The sequence below is a fragment of the Lineus longissimus genome, chromosome 5 (assembly GCF_910592395.1).
Source record: "Lineus longissimus chromosome 5, tnLinLong1.2, whole genome shotgun sequence".
Classification (NCBI taxonomy): domain Eukaryota; kingdom Metazoa; phylum Nemertea; class Pilidiophora; order Heteronemertea; family Lineidae; genus Lineus; species Lineus longissimus.
Genome location: NC_088312.1, coordinates 4,068,116 through 4,086,982, shown reverse-complemented (window position 1 = coordinate 4,086,982; position 18,867 = coordinate 4,068,116). Strand labels below are relative to the sequence as shown.

At 41.4% G+C, this 18,867-nt stretch overlaps 3 protein-coding genes across 3 annotated transcripts in view; 2 read left to right on the top strand and 1 right to left on the bottom strand.

Moving 5' to 3' along the window:
• Positions 1 to 8,470, bottom strand: part of LOC135487979 (tubby-related protein 4-like) — a 37,898-nt gene extending 29,428 nt beyond the window's left edge. The window contains exon 1 of the mRNA XM_064772308.1: positions 7,860 to 8,470. Coding sequence (XP_064628378.1) covers positions 7,860 to 8,120 — 261 coding nt within the window. The 5' untranslated portion in view covers positions 8,121 to 8,470. The remainder of the gene's footprint in view (positions 1 to 7,859) is intronic.
• Positions 8,471 to 9,012: 542 nt separating this feature from the next.
• Positions 9,013 to 12,292, top strand: LOC135487980 (uncharacterized). Its single transcript, XM_064772309.1, has 6 exons — positions 9,013 to 9,114; positions 9,287 to 9,422; positions 9,672 to 9,847; positions 10,086 to 10,249; positions 10,392 to 10,502; positions 10,811 to 12,292. The coding sequence occupies exons 2-6, from the start codon at positions 9,301 to 9,303 to the stop codon at positions 10,904 to 10,906; spliced, it is 669 nt and encodes a 222-aa protein (XP_064628379.1). The 5' UTR covers positions 9,013 to 9,114; positions 9,287 to 9,300; the 3' UTR covers positions 10,907 to 12,292.
• Positions 12,293 to 13,281: 989 nt separating this feature from the next.
• Positions 13,282 to 18,709, top strand: LOC135488028 (myophilin-like). Its single transcript, XM_064772397.1, has 4 exons — positions 13,282 to 13,431; positions 17,180 to 17,289; positions 17,544 to 17,748; positions 17,946 to 18,709. The coding sequence occupies exons 1-4, from the start codon at positions 13,420 to 13,422 to the stop codon at positions 18,132 to 18,134; spliced, it is 516 nt and encodes a 171-aa protein (XP_064628467.1). The 5' UTR covers positions 13,282 to 13,419; the 3' UTR covers positions 18,135 to 18,709.
• Positions 18,710 to 18,867: the final 158 nt, after the last annotated feature.

Below are 18,867 nucleotides of genomic sequence, written 5' to 3'. Positions count from 1 at the left end.
TAAAGGCTTACGTAATTAAAATATGGTATCTATGACATCATATCATGCATCAATAGCTGGATGTTTGCTTTGCCCTAAAGGGTCAATTGCGCTAATTGGCACTCTTACAGCAAATAACCAGGCAACAATGATACAACCCACCTGCATGGTAAAAGCTCAAGTGATATCTCGATATATAGCCTAATGGTATCTGCTACCTGAATTGACAATGACGGATCTAGGAGATGCAGGCATTACAACAGCCTCCGAGCCACAATATCGGATCAAGGCAAATAATATGGATAGCGTATTGTATGGTAGGATGTAGTCAACATCATCAGGATTATTCCACATGAGTAATATCAACAGAGCGGATATTTCTGTGACTAGCGTGCTTTATGAATGTAACAATATACAACATCGGCTTACAGGGCTCAAACCCAAAGTGAAAAAGATTGATCAGCATTTGTTCTTGTATAAGTATATACCTCTTTCTGACATTCAAATTCGAATCAACTCTCTTGGCAACCAGCTATTCATCTTTAATGCAAGTATCAATTCGTTTCTTGTACCCCCCTCCTCAAGGGTAGTTAAGCTATCACCACTAATCTTTGCCGATGCTTGAGTAGTATTTATTTTTCCTTTAGTGAAAATTTGGCGAAGCTGGAAAGAATAAGGATGCTAATGTGTCGAAGTCTTGTCGAACATACAGCCTCACCCAGTAAAATTAGTTCGGTTACTTTATATGATGGTGATAACTGATATATTGTTGATGGTGATGTCTTGACGAAAGAAAAAGTAGCATTGGTGAAAAAAGGGTGATGCTTGAGCCTTAAGATGTCGTTATAGGGTGATAAGGTGTCGTACCCTTGAGGAGGGGGGGTACAAGACACGAATTGATACTTGCATAAAACCGATGATGACAAACATCATCAGCATGCCATCCACTCGGCTTTACCGCCCAATACGGCTTCTCATGTCAGGTAGGTTTTCACCTCTTCATGACAAGACGGCAGACGTGACTGAAATAAAAGAAGCCCTAAGCTGCCTTTTCATATGATATTCATGAAGTTGGCACAATACATGAGCATTGGTCATGATTTCTTATTTATTGAGAAAGCTCCATTGAAGAGTATAAACATAGATGAATGCAAGATACCTGTTTTAAGTTATTCAGGAAGTAACAGCCAAAGGCAAAGTCTGTCATGTTCAGTTGTGTAAAACTTTGCCATCCCTTTAATCAAGTCATGTCATGCCTAAGGAGCCTCTGTGGTCTAGTGGCTTGGACTCTCCACTATAAAGCGGTCAAGAGGCCCGGTTCGATCCCTACAGATGGCATAAGACTTCAGGCAGGGCTCTTTGCCTAACTCGCCTTGCTCCACCAAAGTGTACAAATGGATACCATGTTCGGATTGTAGCAATGATTGAACAGCTCATCCGATATCTACTGAAAGGTTTCAGGAAAGAGAGGGGTTAAATATGCATCCCCTAACCACCCTCTATATACCTCTGTAAACTAGTTCATAAGTCTAGCACAACCTATTACTTCAAGACACTCCTTTTTAAATTCCCAATGTCAAACTTCCGCACTTATGAGATCTTCCATCAAGCTAAAAATAATGTTTAATTAGAATGCATTGCAATTTGGCACCACTATACCGGAATATTGGAAAGCCCAGAAGCAAAATTGCCACTTTCCTTTTGATTGCAATTATTGCACTTTTTTATGCTCTTGAAGGTTTTGAACCCCCATCATGCAAAAATGTACCAGAATGCTCCAAGACAGGCATTGATAAAAGCTCTTTAGAAACGGAAGGCAATAAAAGTTTAATTTGCTAGCTTGATGTCTCCGGGAATTTCGTCACTAATATTGACACCATTCCTGAGGATTACATTATGGAGGAAGAAAGACGTTTCCATTACCATACACAATGTACTTTTAGTAGCAAAAATTGGAAATTAGGTTTTGGCGGATGTTAATCAACAGCTGAGCACAATATGTAACAGAAACCCATGTAATCCAAATTACATTTGTTTCTGGAACAGAGAACAGCTGTCTATAAATAAGATGATTAATGTCATAGTGCCGACACGACTTCTAAAATTCTTGATTACACTCGTCCTTCAAGTTTACAAGAAATTTACCAAAAAGAATATCAACCCTTCATAGGAGCTGACGTTTTTATTATGCACCCTGGATGCCCTGGAAGTCAACTTGAACTCGTAAGATCTTTTAACATCGCATCCAGAACAACTTTTCAACACAGCAGCAATATTTTCTCCCAATTGTCTCTAAATACCATCAAGTTTTCTCCTTCTTCTGAGCCTACACCCTTCACTCTACTTGTCCCTTTCTTTCATGTCATCACAAACTATAGTGCTCATTTCCAAGAAGATGACACTTAAGACTAGGATCTTTGAAGAGGAGAGGCACAAGATCATAAGGGACGCAAATAAATGTCGGGATAGGTTTTCAGTTTCGGTTTTCTATGCAACTGTTGCCATGGAAACCACAGTATGGGATTCTCTTCCTGGATGCGAAAAGAGCAAGGTGGATTAAGTCAGGACATCTTTGAGGTGGACAAAGGGGATACCATAAAAAGCTCGAGCAGGAAATGTCCTTATTGTCTGTGAATTTTTTGTTTGTGTTCATTTTTTGTGCATTTCAAGGTTGCGAACTTCAGGCTACCCAGATTGTACAAAAAGTGATTGAAAATGGAATTGAAAATGAATCCTAATTTCAACTTAGAAAGTGCTAAACAGCAGATGTCCTTGCATTCAAGATGCTGTAAACATTTTTCAGTGGTTTGTTTTGATTGAGCTGTATTAGTGAAATTTCACAATTTCACGCAAGACAATTAGCCTCAGCGATTATCATCCACTTCTTTCTTGGTGCTTGAGAAATATGATTATTAGCATCAGAATGCTTTCACATATCCTTCTGTCAAGACATTTCCTTCATCAGTAATGAAAAGCAGGAATTCATATCAATGCAATCCCATAATATTCTACACTGATCAATCAACTGCTAAAATACTCTGACCGCGCCCTGACTAAGCAATTCCCATCCTTAACCTCATTTCCTGCAGACACATAATTAAGTTTTATCACACCATCAGGGTATACTTTTGAATGTCGAGGCTGTGAATGCCGGAAACCAATCAAAAAGGATGTTTGCACAGCTATAAATTCACATCTTGCTGTGATAAGTATTTGCGTTGAGACGTAGTTGAAGCTGGAAATCATGAACAACTGCTGTTCATCACATGAAAATGTTGCTGATGGGAATTGGACCTTGTTCTGAAAGCTTACTGATAAAGACATGTTCAGAAGGCCATTGATTCTCATACACAAAGTACTTTTGAGATCAAGTATCCTGCAGGCTCATATTGTTTTGATACATATTTTGCCTTCACACAGAAACTGCTGATGTTATGATCCATTGACATAATTGAAACAACAACACACTATAGCCTACAGGACAGATATTGATTTTGAACATTTTTCAGTGTTGATTTGTACTCTAATGAAGCAGTTCATAGAGTATAAATACGTTTCCATTGCCTATAAACTACAATGCCAGGTATCAGTGATCATCAAAATGCCGCCAGCCATTTAGAGAAGCCTTTTCTCACAAAGGTTACAAAGATATTTTCCAATATGTCATTATTACGGACAGGAGTTCCCAATGAGATTATGTGACAGACATGTTTTATATGTGTGCATGTACTCAGGGGAATATCTTCGGATTAGGAAACGCAGTGCTAGTGACTGTAATGCATTGGGGACCTCGTTCCAAACTCAGCAGCCCGCCCATCAATCTGCCATTGTCTCTCCTGTTACAGCCATCAAGCTTGGTTTCTACTATGGGAGCTGCTGGGGAGAGCGAGGGACTGCTGTTTTCACAACTAGGCATCAACTTCAATAACTTACTGACTCTGCAATTGTAACTGCATGACCTCAAAGCCATGGGGACTGCAGAAAACTGTGTACTGGAATAAGAATTTTATGTTGTTACCTTTTTTCTTGCTTATGCCTTTCGACCATTAGTGTTGCAGAATCCAACATACAGTCAACCACTTCATTGATAAATGCGATGTTGATGCTCTTCCAAAGTCCCAACTTACATTAAGATGTGACGAAAGACTATTACTAAACCTCAATCAGCATCCTGTGGGAATATTTGTTTAAATGGTTTCCTCTTGTGTGTGCTGAGGCGACAGTTGATTGATAGATGCGGGGAGATGATGTGATGTCGTCATGCAATATCAGTCGTGAACGCGCAGTTGGAGTAATCAACTTGTTGTGCAGATCAGCAACGTTTGGATTAAATGGAATGAGTCATAATCACCATGCAAAAAGAAAGATGTAACAAGAACGCAGATTGGCTGAAGCCAAGGAAAATAATGGTAATCTAAATATGCAAGACCAAGACTAGTGTATACATTCCACCCACTTCTCTTTGTACCTTCGACTCAATAAATCTCCAGGAGAATATTGGTGCGAGTCAAATTACCAATCTGGTCATGTAGTTTGGACTCTCATCATCAATAATCAATAAACATCCTGTACACTCGATTCAGGTATCAATGCTCTGGGCATCTTCCTGAGCAAGGATGTTGCACACATGGATTTAGTAACATGCTATCGTAAAATCCTCTGAATGGCCATTTCAGAGTGTTTTTAAAGTGAGACTATTACTCATCTGAAATGGTCGTTTCCGTGCATTTAAGAGACTATATCAGAAATGTGACGTCGCAATTCATCTACTTCGTCCGAGGTTTGTGCTGCTTGTCATAGCTACTTGCAAAGGACAGTAGTTTTGGTCGAAAATTGATTGTCTCCATTTAATTTGACCTCTCTAATCAGGACACCTCTCTATTAAGGACAGCACTTCTCAGTTCCGAGGGTGTCCTTAATCTGAGGGTGTCCTACTCCATGACGAAATTAATAGCTGTTTCAGGTTCGCCAGTAAGGAGATCTCTACACAACTCGCAGAAGGCATCCTCTTTATATTCAAACCCATATTGTAAAAGAATATGTTTCTCTTCACTTCTAAAACCATCAATGGAGCAGTCAAAGATACAAATTTCAAAGAATACTTCAAATAGCGAGTCTCTTTTGAATATGATAGTTCGTTGCTCAGCCAAGTGATCACTAAATGGATCCCGACCCGTTTTGAACAGAGGGTCACTATACTCCACATACTATCGTATAGAATCAAATCAATCTACTCATGTTTGATCTCATACATGCATGCATCACTGCCATTGATATCATTGATACATTTAGCTCTCTCTGGTACACTCGATACTTGACGTACACAGTGTTTGTATCAAGCTGGTGTGGCATGTAATTGTGTGGGAAGTTACGTTCTTTTGAGCTCATGGAGGCTACAGAGTTCAAAGAAAACTACGAGCAGTGAGACAAGTGTAACTATCTAATTTAACCCTTATGCCAGATTTGTAACCAATATCTTGTTGCTGTAATGTCACTCACTGCAGAAAAAAATACTGATCACCGTGAAGCCCAATGTGCATATCAGGGACAACAGATTTCTGTCCTTCAGAAACATCATATCATACCATATCATTTTGGCAACAGCCAAAGGCATACCCTATAGCCTTGTCTTTTTTTTCTGATAGTGATATGGCTAATCATTTGCCTCTGATCTGAGCTGACAGTTCGAAAACACGAATTGAGCTAGAGGGGCTTGTCTAAAAGTACAGTGATCATGGCTTTGGGATGACAAGAAGGGTACAAATCGCACAGAAAAGGAAAGGATGCAAGCTGCTGCTTGGAGCTGAAGTACTGCCTGGCATTCTAAGGGACATAGCATAATTGTTCCCTCAGATGAGTTTCTTGAAATGACCAAAATCTCCAGAAGGGATGACTGGCATGCACCTACCAGTGCCTAGAAGTGACTTCATCCAGGCAATCATTGTAATGTATACTCTAATATTTGAAAGGTACACGCCACCCTGAGCTGCAGAAACCCTGGATATAACGGCCGGGTGAGATGTCATCTTCACAATGCTACAAAATGCAATTTCCTTTTTCCGAGGACTGTTTGGTGACCACTAATGAAAAAGGTCAGAATCAGGCTAGCTCACAATGAGCCCTGGACATGTTTTCTTTGCCCACATCACCGCAATTACTTTTTTCATTACATTGACATTGCGTTTGGCTTAGACTGCTGGTTTTAGATACAATTCCCCAGGGCTACTGGACCTGACCTCTATCTTGTTAAAAGGTTTTCAAAGATTTAGTAAAAGAAGATAATAAGAAATGGTTTTCAACAAAAATGTTGAGTTCATCAGTTTATCTTGGACCTCCATGACCAGCTCGAATGTCACTTCTCTATCTCAGTTCAATTAGGGTTTATCACAATTGGCATACTTGACAAAGCCAATGCAGATCACATTTTTCTCGCCATTGTCATTTTAAAACAAATAGGACAAACCAGGCTGGATTTCGGGTGAGGTGGGACTAAAAATTTTAGTTGTATATTGCAGCAACTGGAATGGCATGTTAGTGCAATTGCCCCCTATCACCTCACACCAACAACGACCCCCAAAGACTGAACTGAATTGTGAATGAAAGTTTTTTAAAGTTAAGTTAAAGTTTCATGATGTTCATGTATGGCTGTGGTCTCAAACATTTCCAACTTTCACAGCAGATTAGGGTCTTGGCCTGCTGTAGATTTAAAAGGGAGACTTAAGGCAGGAGTCAGGCCAGATGAGATAAACAGTTGCTGTGGGTCTCTCCTATCTCACACTCACACTTGCAGTAAATTTTTCCTGTAGGAGGAATATGATTCCCAGTGAAACAAACACAACCAAGGCCCCTAACTGTGGCAGTCACCAATCTGTCCCACTAGCCCTTGGCCTATAGTATAAAAGCCTCCACTTCAATAGCACAAGATAGAAAGGTTTATTTAAAGTGGGACTATGCAGCTTCTCAAACAATGTAAGAGGGCACATGCCCATGTGAAGGCCATTTCTATTGGTTTGGAGGTTCAAACTTTCCCTCCAAAAAAGCTGTTAATGCTTGGGACCCTTATTTGGGGTTTCCCTTCTGTTTTGCAAGGGTCTTAGAAGAGCAATGGTGGCAAAAGGAAAATTGTGCTGGCAATTTCTGTTTCAATATCCTTATGATATCATAGTCATCACAACCTGAAATGGCTTTTAGGTTTGATGACCTCAGGCAGTGTGAGCCCAGGATTCATTATATGGCATGTATGATCATATAAGTCAAATACGTTTGTACTTTGAAACCTTTTTTGCCAAGACTTTGAGAATTCACATATTTGCATGCATTTATGCACTACATGTATTACATGTACAAGATTTTGTAAAGCTGTCTTTATGACATGTATGAAGGTTAACCTACACTTTTATCTGCTCCTGGTCCATCTAGAAGTCATGCTTCATTAGTTTTATAAATACTGTTGTAAAAATGTAAGGAAATTTTGGTGAGCCTTTTGTCATTTGTGGTTGGTTGTGTGCCGTCTCCAATCTGACATGGACGGTTATGACAAAGCTCCAACGTCCTTTGACATTGTGGAGCAGTGGCATCCTTTCCCTGCCACCCATCGAACTTGCCCCCAAAACATTTGTAATACGTGTCATGGGGAAATTTACATGAAATGGCAAACATTCAGTGCATTCAATATAAAAGGAAGCACCATGCCTATTTATTGAGGGCTCTGTTAGCAAGCCTCTGTTTTGACCATTGTACCCTTGAAACTGGGGATTGAGACGCTTTCTGTGATTAGGCATTCCTATAGTATAAGAGGGACACAGGATGAGCATTTTTAAATGATTAATTTTTAAAAAAATGAAAGGGGCGAAAGAGATAAAGTGAGATATCATCCCTACCTCATTTCTGTGTCCCCGTAGATTGAAGTTAGTCCTGGGGGGTGGCTCAACAGCTGTGCGACAATGACAAGTGGTAAATGTTGCGCTGACTATGCCTTTAACGTTGCCGGCCGATAACCACCCTTCCTGATAGTAATGTTGCCTATTGAGCTTCCAGCCGTCCTCCTCCGGAGCACCATCAGGGACCTTTCCCATCCACGAGAGGGTCTGAATTGTACAGTCACTCCGCGTTGTGTTAAGCTCCTCGAAATGGATGTGCATGTTGCTGAAATTCTCAAGTTATCCAAAAATGGAAGTCATCATTGTCAAAGGAGAGCGACACTCATTCACATCAAATGCTTTATTGTGCTATGATACATAGTATACCGGTACACGTATTAGCAATGCTACACTAGATGCTACAGGATAGAAGCTATCAGTGAAATGTACATGGAATAACTGTAATCCATCCTCCAGCACGCTTTTAGCCACACACAATTACAAAAACTATAACCAGTATGATCGTACACAATGACCAAGCCAGAATTGAAATATCAATAATCGCGGCAACGATTAACAATCGCAGCAACGATTAACACGGAGTGACACTGACAATAGCACCACACAGTCAGTGGTTGTCTGTCTTAAAATAACTAGATGGCAGAGCAGTCGTTACAGTTTAGTTTGGTGAATCATTCAGAGAAAGATCAATCTTCTATCAAGGGCAGTGTGCGACGGGTCCTGGCCGACTTTACAGCAGCAAGCACGTGGTTTATACATGATGATGCGGCGTGGCCAACACGCACGGAGTAAAATACGGCAGCTGGCAGCTTTTCTATTTGCTGTAGCCCTTCCGATGTACGGGGAATGTTTGAAGTTGATGAAATAACCTTCAACCAATGTGTTAGGCGAATTTGATTACCGACATTTCCATGACAACGTATCTTCTTTGTCAGCTTCTTCGGTCCATTCGGTGTCGCTCTCTACCCATAGAAATGTGAACTAAAAAAAAAACCACACGACACCTACTACCATATCAATCATTATTTTCAAATATTCTAAACATATCTTTTTCATAGACGCTTGACTTATCAAACAGCCCTTAACCTACAACTTATTTGGTAATTTAATAATCCTCTTTGATATAATTGATGTCGTTAAAATATCGGGCGTTTAGAACCGCTTTATGGCAAACATATGCTTGTGTGGCGAAACTTCATTTGTTGAAAATGTCATCATTATAATCACAAATTGTGATGTGGAAATCACGATATAGGTAAGTTCTTGAGTGATAAACATATTGTAGTGAGTGTTCACACTATTTGCAAACCTCATATATGTTTGGGACATCCAAATGCGATAGCTAACTACAATGTTTCACCTTTTCTCAGCTCAGTGAGTCAGTTTAATGATGGTTCTTACTCTAATTTGTACTTCTCCCTTTACAGAGGACGTCCATGATATGCCCGTTGACAGAAGAACATTTTTCCAGTTGAGTCTGCTGGTCCTGGCAGTTCCAACTCAGTTCCTCATCTCCAAGTACTGGATTTCGACACAGTCACAGAGAAATTATGCAATCAAGGAGTATGTTAACTTGATATTTCACTGAAGTAAATACTGGTTCTCCTGACTGGACCATTGTGGGTATAAGTTTGAATAACATAAATAGGCACATATAGCCATATTGGACCTGATACCCTGGGCCTCATACATGTCATATCAGGTCAGAAGTTTCGTTTTGAATGCTCAATGTGGTGTTACTGTTAGTAATGAAGAACAATGCAGCAATGCACTTATTCTTAAATGACTACACGTATGTTATTCTATTTTCAGTATTGTAAAAACAGCTGCTGGTTTCAGTGATAAGTACTTATCATGGCAATCTTGGAAGACCTGGTGTGAGGGCCTCATATCGGGCCAAAGTGATGCTTCCTCCTCCTCGCGAGGCCAGGGTGAATCGCCCGCTGTGGATGTAATCAAACAGAAAGAACCAGAAGGATATTTTGCATGTGAGTAAAGGTGATTGTTGGAGAAGGTTTGTCGGCAGTTGCCCTTGAATTGGTGAGGAGTACTTAATTGTAACTGTCTCAAGTTGTAGTAAGTGCTGTTACCTTAGTGCCACCTTTGCGGTGTTTGATGAGACAGTCAATTCCTCCACTTGTCCTTTAAAAAACGCTCCTAAGATGAAAGCATATCAATCAATGTGTGGTCATCTCTCTATCATGATTTTTCATACCTTTGCTCCAGCGTCGCCAACGCCAAGAAGTCCCCGTCCAAGCCATGTCAAGTTCCGAGTTGGCCAGGTGATTCGTCATAAAAGATGGGGTTACAGGGGCATCATCATCGGATGGGATGAAACTGCCAAAGCTCCTGAATCTTGGTTACAACAAAATCATCCACCTGGGAAAGGGGTAAGGATATACCAGAAATTGGGCTCTTTCCCGACTTGAAGAGCACCTCTAGTGGTAGAGGTCTTTCTTTTTGTTTTCGTCCTAGGACATAATTTGATAGGACACTTTAGCACTGATTATTTCTCTGTTCTGTTCACTGCAGCATTGGAGGCAGCATCCAAACTATTCTGTGCTAGTTGACACCAGGGACCGCATGCAGCCACAGACGACCTATGTTGCTGAAGAAAATATGGATGTTGTCTCCGACACAAAGGTGATTTTCTACTTCATACTTTGACAGAGCGCTTGGAAATCATTCATATATTCCTGGTTGAGGCAAGGGGGAAATGGAGGTCCATTGGAAGTGGTGAAGATCAGACTGGGCCTGGAAGCCATTTTAGCAGTTTGGCTTCAGTTGTGTTGCCAACCTTGTCTACTCCAGATGATGTACCTATTTCTTTTTCTGTGGTTCTGTTGCAGTCAAACTGCATAGGATTCGAGGTTTTGTCTTCCCTTTACTTCCTTAATACTTGTCTTTAGTATATGCTATTTTTAAGACAAATGTTATTTATTGTTTTCCAGGTGATTCATCCTGAGATCGATGACTATTTTGAAAACTACGACGGTGCCCAGTATATTCCTCGGCCATGGTTAAGGGAGGTCTATCCTCGGGACTGACGGTGCCTTGAAATCTGTGATCTTTTTATAAATGAACCTTTTTTCATATTGTCTATCTTTACAAACTGGAATCTCCACTGAGATGATTCAGCAAGTCCTAAAAAAATGTATCTATTGCCAAAATAAGACAAAGAAGGTAACAAATTATGAATTGGGGAGGGGGAGCTTTCTGATTGACAGTAAATTACGGGTTCTATTAGTTGGCGATATTAACACTGCTGGCATTCCATACCTCTTGATTTGTCTACAATGTGAAGATGTATTTTTTGTGGGAACAAGTTTGAAATCTTCAGAAAAATCCCACAAAACAATTAAGTTTTGGGACCAAGACAATTCCTGTATTGTACCGCTGATGCAGCATCTTCTTAGTTTTGATCAGCGTTGTCGGTCTTGTCCTGGTATCGTCTTGAGATAGTTACGTTCCATATCTTGTTAGTTGTGTCTGTCAGAAGCTCCTATTCTTTGTTAATTGTTATTGCCTATGTCAATTCCAGAGGTTTAGGGATGCAATTCAAGACAATTGTTATGCTTATATGGAGGTGTACTTTGCATCGATGATCCTTTTTTATAAGATTCAATTCTAGTTGCATATACATTAATGCAATTCCTTACTGAAAACTTTTTATCACTCTTTGAAATCAGGTCTGATCACAATCACTTTACAGGTAAATCAAGCTTTGTATGTAAAATTGATATGCCTCATCTGGCGAACAACTATTCAGAGCTCAATACTATTTTTATTGTCATGGGCATCCTATGCTACACACCCCTTCCCCTCTCATATTGACAAAGGGTATCAGTCTTTCTTGAACACACTGTCCAGGTGGAGGGCTTAAAGCTTTCAGGTTGCTCATTAGAAGTTGTCCTGCTATTCAGGTGGTCATAATTGTGCCAGACCAATGTTATTTTGCACAGCCAGCTCTGGCTGGCCAGTTTGTCTGCTCACAGATAGGGGGCATGTCAGGTAGCTTCCTTCCCATCATTAAAGGGACCATTATGTCTCAGTTGTAATAGTTGTGCCAGCACCAACAGGTGGTGCCAGCATATACGCTAGCATATATATTTTTGATGTTCATAATGTATAAGCCACTGTAAGTATGCACTGTAGCGATACATGTAGTTTTGATTATCACGTACACTCAGTCTGGTAAGATTCTGGTACTCCTCGTGGTGGTGATGTAAACTGATTGGCACCATTTTTGTCGAGACATTAATAGTCCCTTTAAATTCAGCTCATCGCAGTGTTCCATCATGTAGTGAGTGTCCTTATGTAGAAAATAATGAGCCTTTGTGTTGCTGTGGGTAGAGGGTTAATATGATATTTCAATTGTCTTGGGTGGAGAATCTGAATAAAAAAAGACGTCTGATAATTGATGACTTTATTCTCTTTGACACCCAATGACAAATTCACCCATGACCGGTTGTGAAGGCAGCTCTTGAGCTCTGGTCTTGTAGTGTACATGCCAATCTCAACAAAGATACCTACCCCTGGTCTCAGAAAGTTTCCACTTGGAGGGGAACAAACAGCCATTTAAATATTGAGAGCTCGTATTCGATACAGCACTCGTCAACCGCTACTGTAAAATCGGGTCCGTCCTGTGTTTGTCGCAAGGCGAAGATGGATAAAACAGTGTCTCCAGGAAAGACGGGCGCAGTGCTTTTGTTCGAGGTCTTCAAGATGGGTACAAAACATAAGACGGTGCAGAACAGCGTGGTCAAATATGACCCGCCTTGTGGAGTCCTTCCCAGCCGAAATGGCATGCGTGACATGCACTGCCAAATTTGGCCTTTTTGGTGTCGTCCTTCCGATACCACTCCACAACCCCGTCCGCCGATGAACAAGTCTGGTGGACCTGCGGCCACCTTTTCACCGCACTCAAAATCATACCCGCGTGCTGACTGAGTGAGACACTGATTGTATTATTGTGTATTATCGTTCAAGTTGGCAGCGTTAGCGTTCCCATAACTCCATGCTATGTCCTATCTGCCAAAATTGTTAAATATTATGCAAGTAATAAAGGTTAAAAATTAGTTTTATCAACGAGGAACAAACAGGCATGATGCGCTTCAATGTTAACCAGCTGTCTTCAATCTTGATGTAAAAAGAACGTTACTGGCCCAGGTTACTAGTTAGCGTTTTTCTCCACACTGCCTGTGTGTGATGGTTATATGAGTGTTTATGAGTGGTTTATGCCTGCTGTTCTACCTGCCCCAAGCAACAATCTCCAACAGCAAGGCCAGCTGCTAACTGGATCTATTTACCTACATCATATTCGCAGCATATAACACAACCTTTGATGAATTAGCGTTTTCAGTTTGCGCCAAGATGTCAAACATCACGTGGCTCATCTTCACCAATCAGGTAGCATTCTGATGGAGCTTTCCATTTGGTGGATGATAAAAATGTGAGCTGAAGAATACGTTCTGACTTCTTGACTTTTCTGTACAGTACCTTTCTACTGCCAGGTTGTTCCAAGCCTCTTTCCCAGGGATTTTACTTCAAAGGACTCAATATGCCTCCAAAGGTAAGATCACAGAGTGACGATAAAGCTTCATCAATTATCTCTCACTGAGCTTTCTTAGTTCCCCAGTTTAGTTTCACAGTTTATAATTCTTCACATTACTCATCTAATTTCACTATATGCTTGACTTGACAGTTTAAATGACTGCTACCGGCCGTTCAGTTCTGCTAAACTTAGGTTCTAATTCCCAAAGGTTTCTGTTCCCCTGACTGGGATTACCCCGGTGTAGACGTTCGAATTGTCCTAGGATACCAAGTCCAGGGAACAAAGACAATCTCTTAGGTTTTGTCCGTCATGGCCCCTATAAAACCATTTGCCACAATCCATCAAAAAACGATAGGGCCGGACGCTTTTTCCAGGAGGACATTTTCGTCTGCTTCACCGGTCCAAATCAAAGGTTCTACTTGCTTTTAGTTGATAGCCGTAGGGAAAGGACTTGAACGAATGGTAATTTTGATGTTGTTCGTGGCAGGGAACCAACAAAAACGATAATACTGACTGACTGTGCTAAGTTTCATCAGAGTGGAATAGTTCACCATTCTCATCTGCAAAGTAGGCTGCAGGTAAGCCTACCGCTGCGGTAATGGTTTTTACTTCTTCAGTAATAAGTTCCATCCAACAAACCTTATAGTGTACCATACTATCTAAGTATATGAATGATGCACAAGCACCAGATCCACAAGCAGTATTTAACATGTGCGTAACCTTACACATACAAAGCCTTTCTGATGCTGGCCGATAGATTAATTTTGGTCGATACTGCCAATGTACAATTCGATCTTGTTTGGAATTGAAATACAGCTGCAAATGCCTTGTTGCAACCTCCTCTGAAGGGGACAGATTTGGGCTGCGACAATCTTACTGATCTGCAACAACGAAGACGACTCATACATTGTAGCAGGACGAAACGAGATGCACTTGTAAGGATTTTGTGTTTAATTCAAATTTGAGATGCATATAGGCCAGAAGATGACTGAGGGATAACGCTTGAAAATTCTACGTTCTCTGTTGATTCTATCCTGTTGATCAGTCCCACAGGTGCAACTTTTCCTCCTAACAGGAACAACATGAGATATTCATCCTGCTGCTGATGTATAAACGCCAATAGCTTGCTGACGATATTTTGATAAGACACTTTGATATTTCTGCCATGCTTGCAGGCTCACTTACATTGGAGTAGGGAAGAAGATAAATGTTTTTCTTAGTAAGTGCGCTGATAGTCTCCGTATGCGATATTAGCCTGTGGCGTGACTGCCAGTTTTCCGCAGTTCGTCGTGCGTCCAAAATCGGACGAATATATACGGACGAGCTGCGACGCACAAAAATTAAGGTCCTTGTATACATATCACTGTCTATCATGTGTTTCGTAGGTGCCCTCAGATTTGTTGCCAGCAATTGCTAACGTTGGCATCCATGGCGGTATCTGAAGGTCAGAACAACAAAACGGAGTCGAGATCAACCAACATTAGCGTAGCCTCATGCTTATTCATGTTGGAACAAACATAACTCAGTCTGGTTCAAAAATACATTGATGGATAGAAGGCTACCCAGCTGAATACTTCTTGTTGTTGGAAAAATATACCACGATTCTCCTGGTATGCCCGGCTTTCCCGCGAAACACTGGATACCAGTTGCGGCTGTTTATTCCAGCGTCTATTCCTGGCTTAAACATATTCTTCGAAAGCAGAGTTTTTATATCAGTCATTTAGAAACCAGCTCTAGAAACTTCCACTGTAAGCGTCTTGTGGCGTTCGCATGTAAGCAGTATCAACGCGTACGTGTTCTCTGACTTCAGCGTATCTATCGAGTCGTTCAGGTAACCTTCCTGAAGGTCAGTGTATGAAGATCGCCATTGCGAAAGGAAAACGACTGGTGATGGTCACTTTTCGTACTCGTATACCCTCATCATCCTCTGTAGCTTCCTCATCACCCCTAGTATTTTAACCACTAGCTTATGTCTTTATAAATCTTATCATTCTGCAGAGTTACCCATTGAAATTACCAATAACTGATCCGCTGGCTGTAGCCATTCTATCGGCTCTTTGACAGCTATTGATAGATGGCTTTCGTGTTTGACTGATTCCAGCAACTGCGAATAATATTTTCATGGCGATACGACTTTATCTAAAACATTCTCTTTTTGTCGCCTAAGGATTGCTTATCACTCTGCCTACCAACGCACTGGAGCAAAGAAAACCCCGAAGCCACGTTGATAATTATAGTATGATACTGACTGAACAACAGCCCTTTTGTGTATGTTTCTCTGGAGCTAACGAACTCCCCGGCTGACATTTGCGGCGCTAGCTATGAAACCTATTCCCGTTATAAAGCAGCTTTCTTGTTGCACGGGAGGGTGCTATGAGGAACCATATCAGGTGCATTATGGAAAGCTTGGGCCTTAAAGACAGTTTTGGGGTTCTAGGATCCCAAGTGGCTAGCATTGCACCCTTGGGGTTCTTCGTGGAACTCCTTAGCTATCTTATGTGCATTAATAGTGACTTGTATACGTCTTGTATGCTCTCCTCATGAGTTCAGTGGCTCATCAGGTTTCAATTGGACAAGACAGGTTTGCTCTCCTCATGAGTTCAGTGGCTCATCAGGTTTCAATTGGACAAGACAGGTTTGCTCTCCTCATGAGTTCAGTGGCTCATCAGGTTTCAATTGGACAAGACAGGTTTGCTCTCCTCATGAGTTCAGTGGCTCATCAGGTTTCAATTGGACAAGACAGGTTTGCTCTCCTCATGAGTTCAGTGGCTCATCAGGTTTCAATTGGACAAGACAGGTTTGCTCTCCTCATGAGTTCAGTGGCTCATCAGGTTTCAATTGGACAAGACAGCTAATGGGATATCTATGATCATAGAAAATATTTTCCTAGCCAACTTCAAAGCATAGTGATGCAAATGTTCGTATAACCTATGATATTTAGTGGCTTTATCAGCCATGATCATAACATTTGAATTCACCGTGTGACGTATAAACTACTTTCACCTGGACGCAGCCCCATGATAGCTGAGAGCCATCTTGAAATCATTCGCTAAGTTATCTTACTTCTCAGGTTAAACATGTTAAAGGAGTCGTAAGAGCAACATGTCGATGGGCTACTGCCAATTCAACCTCCACGGGATAAGGTACAAATATCTTAGAGAAAGCAAGTTGCTCAAAAGCGCACTGAGGTCCACCAGCAACCAATTTGACCAATGCCTATCATATCAAGGGTTGAAGGTCCCGTCCAGTGAGCAGCAGTGCAATATACAGGCATACTTAAGTTTTAACCTATACGGTTCTTCAGAACCCTTGGGTTGTTTGGTCCGTTTGATATAAGAAACTCTGTGGATCGATCCAGAGCAAATATCATTTTCTCTAACCCACCATCATTCTTCCTATATGCTGAACGTCGGCCAATGCAACCTTTTGGTAACCTTCACGATACGATAAAACCTTTCCGCCGGTGGCCAGAATTGCTTCAGACCAGTAGTAATGCTTGAAGGAAGAAACTGATCGAACATTTGTGGCTGTCCTTACATGTGTTGGTTGGTCAAGACTGGATGGGCATGTTCGATCTTTCAACTCATTACATTGTGTTTTGTAAGCCTGACTGCCTTTATACTGGACGTTGGCGACTGCAGAGTACTACCTTAGTAATCACGGTAGCCAGATATCCCGAAGAGGAGCCACAAGCGATGGAGGAAGTCACCATACATTCATAGCAGAGACATTCTCGCTCATTTTTTTCACGATTTTAAAATTTCAGAGAGACACCGTTGCAGAGCAAGAAGCTCAGGCTTGGATCCAAGAAATCATTGGAGAAAAATTCCCAGGAGAATACGACAAGTCCCTTAAAAATGGCGTTATCCTTTGCAAGTAAGAGTCATGTGACGCATGTACATATTCTACATGTATGTTAGCCGTACAATGTCTTCAGAAGTTGTACCGTCCCTCGCATTCTTCACTGCCCATGCTTTGCTCCGTCCTAGTCGTCAGAATCGTGATGATGAGCCAAGATATGACGGTTAACAAGAAAAATTCTGATTGCAACTAAAGAAACGGTTGCAAATGCGGGATCGCAGTGCAGTCCCAGCTTAAGCATTGAAAGAGAAGTTTCAATTACATTCCAGGTTGATGCAAAAACTTCTGCCAGGGTCAATTAAGAAAATCGTCGAAACAGGGACGGACTTCAAACTGATGGAAAACATAAACGCATTCAGTGCCGCAGCGAGAAAATATGGAATCGACGAAAATGAACTTTTCCAGACGGTGGACCTCTGGACATTGAAAGGCATTCCTTCAGTTACGAAGTGCATCCATGCACTTGGTAGACACGTAAGTGCTCTCTCGATTGGGTTGTAATGCCCTGATGACGCCGAAGTATAGGACACCAGATTATATCAAAATATCCATCGGCTAGTCCGTCAGTGGTCAGTTTTGGGAGCGTGTAAAAATCCCGGAACCCTCTAAGGATGGTTTCAATCGACATCCCCGTCTCAATACCTTTCTGAAACGGTGCTATTCTTTTTCAGGCGCAGAGGAAACCCGACTGGACCGGCCCAATCCTTGGTCCCAAGATGGCCGACGCCCAGAAACGTGAATTCACGCAAGAACAACTTGATGCAGGCAAGCACGTGGTCAACACCTTTCAGATGGGATTCACAGGTGGTGCAAGCCAGGCAGGCATGAATCTCGGAAAGCAGAGAAGCGTCCACGACTAGTTGCAGGATGTTTAGTTTACTTTGCCTTAGCTACATCATTACATCATCGGACATTATTGCAGTGATTGAATGGAAATAAACCGAGTAGGGTGATGGCTACTGTATGCACACGTACATGTAGGTTAATTCTGCCGACCACTCCAACCAGCGGTGAATTTGTCTCCAATGTACATCTTGACCATTTTGGTATCGCCGCGAAGCCTTCGATCGGCGCTCGGGTGGCCGTGGAGTTGGCTCAGGGTACAACGTAGCGATAACTATAGACTTGCATAATAATTCATACGTCCGATCTGAAGATGCTTTCAGCAACGCTTCAAGGCTGATTACATTGATAATCACAAGAGAGGCTCTTTTAGAAATGTTTAACTGGCTCATTTAAGGAACAAGTCACCATCTAATCGAGAACGCGGCAGCTTAATCCAGATTGCAGATGAATTCCTTTACTAAAACTATAAGGAACCACCTTACCTTACCTACTATTTCCCTTGGCACAAATTAAACCTGCAGGAAGTATCATAGCACTCAATGTAATGGTAATAATCATCAGAAACAAATAAATAGTTTATATATCATCATCCGCGTTGACATTTTTATTTCATTGTAACTCACGTAGAGTGGTTCAACAATGGTTCATAGCAGCATCACCGATTACGAGTCTGACTAAGACTATACGAGTCTTGAGCAGGAGTTTTCGCTATCTTATCCAGATGAGTTTGATTCATGGCAGAAGACG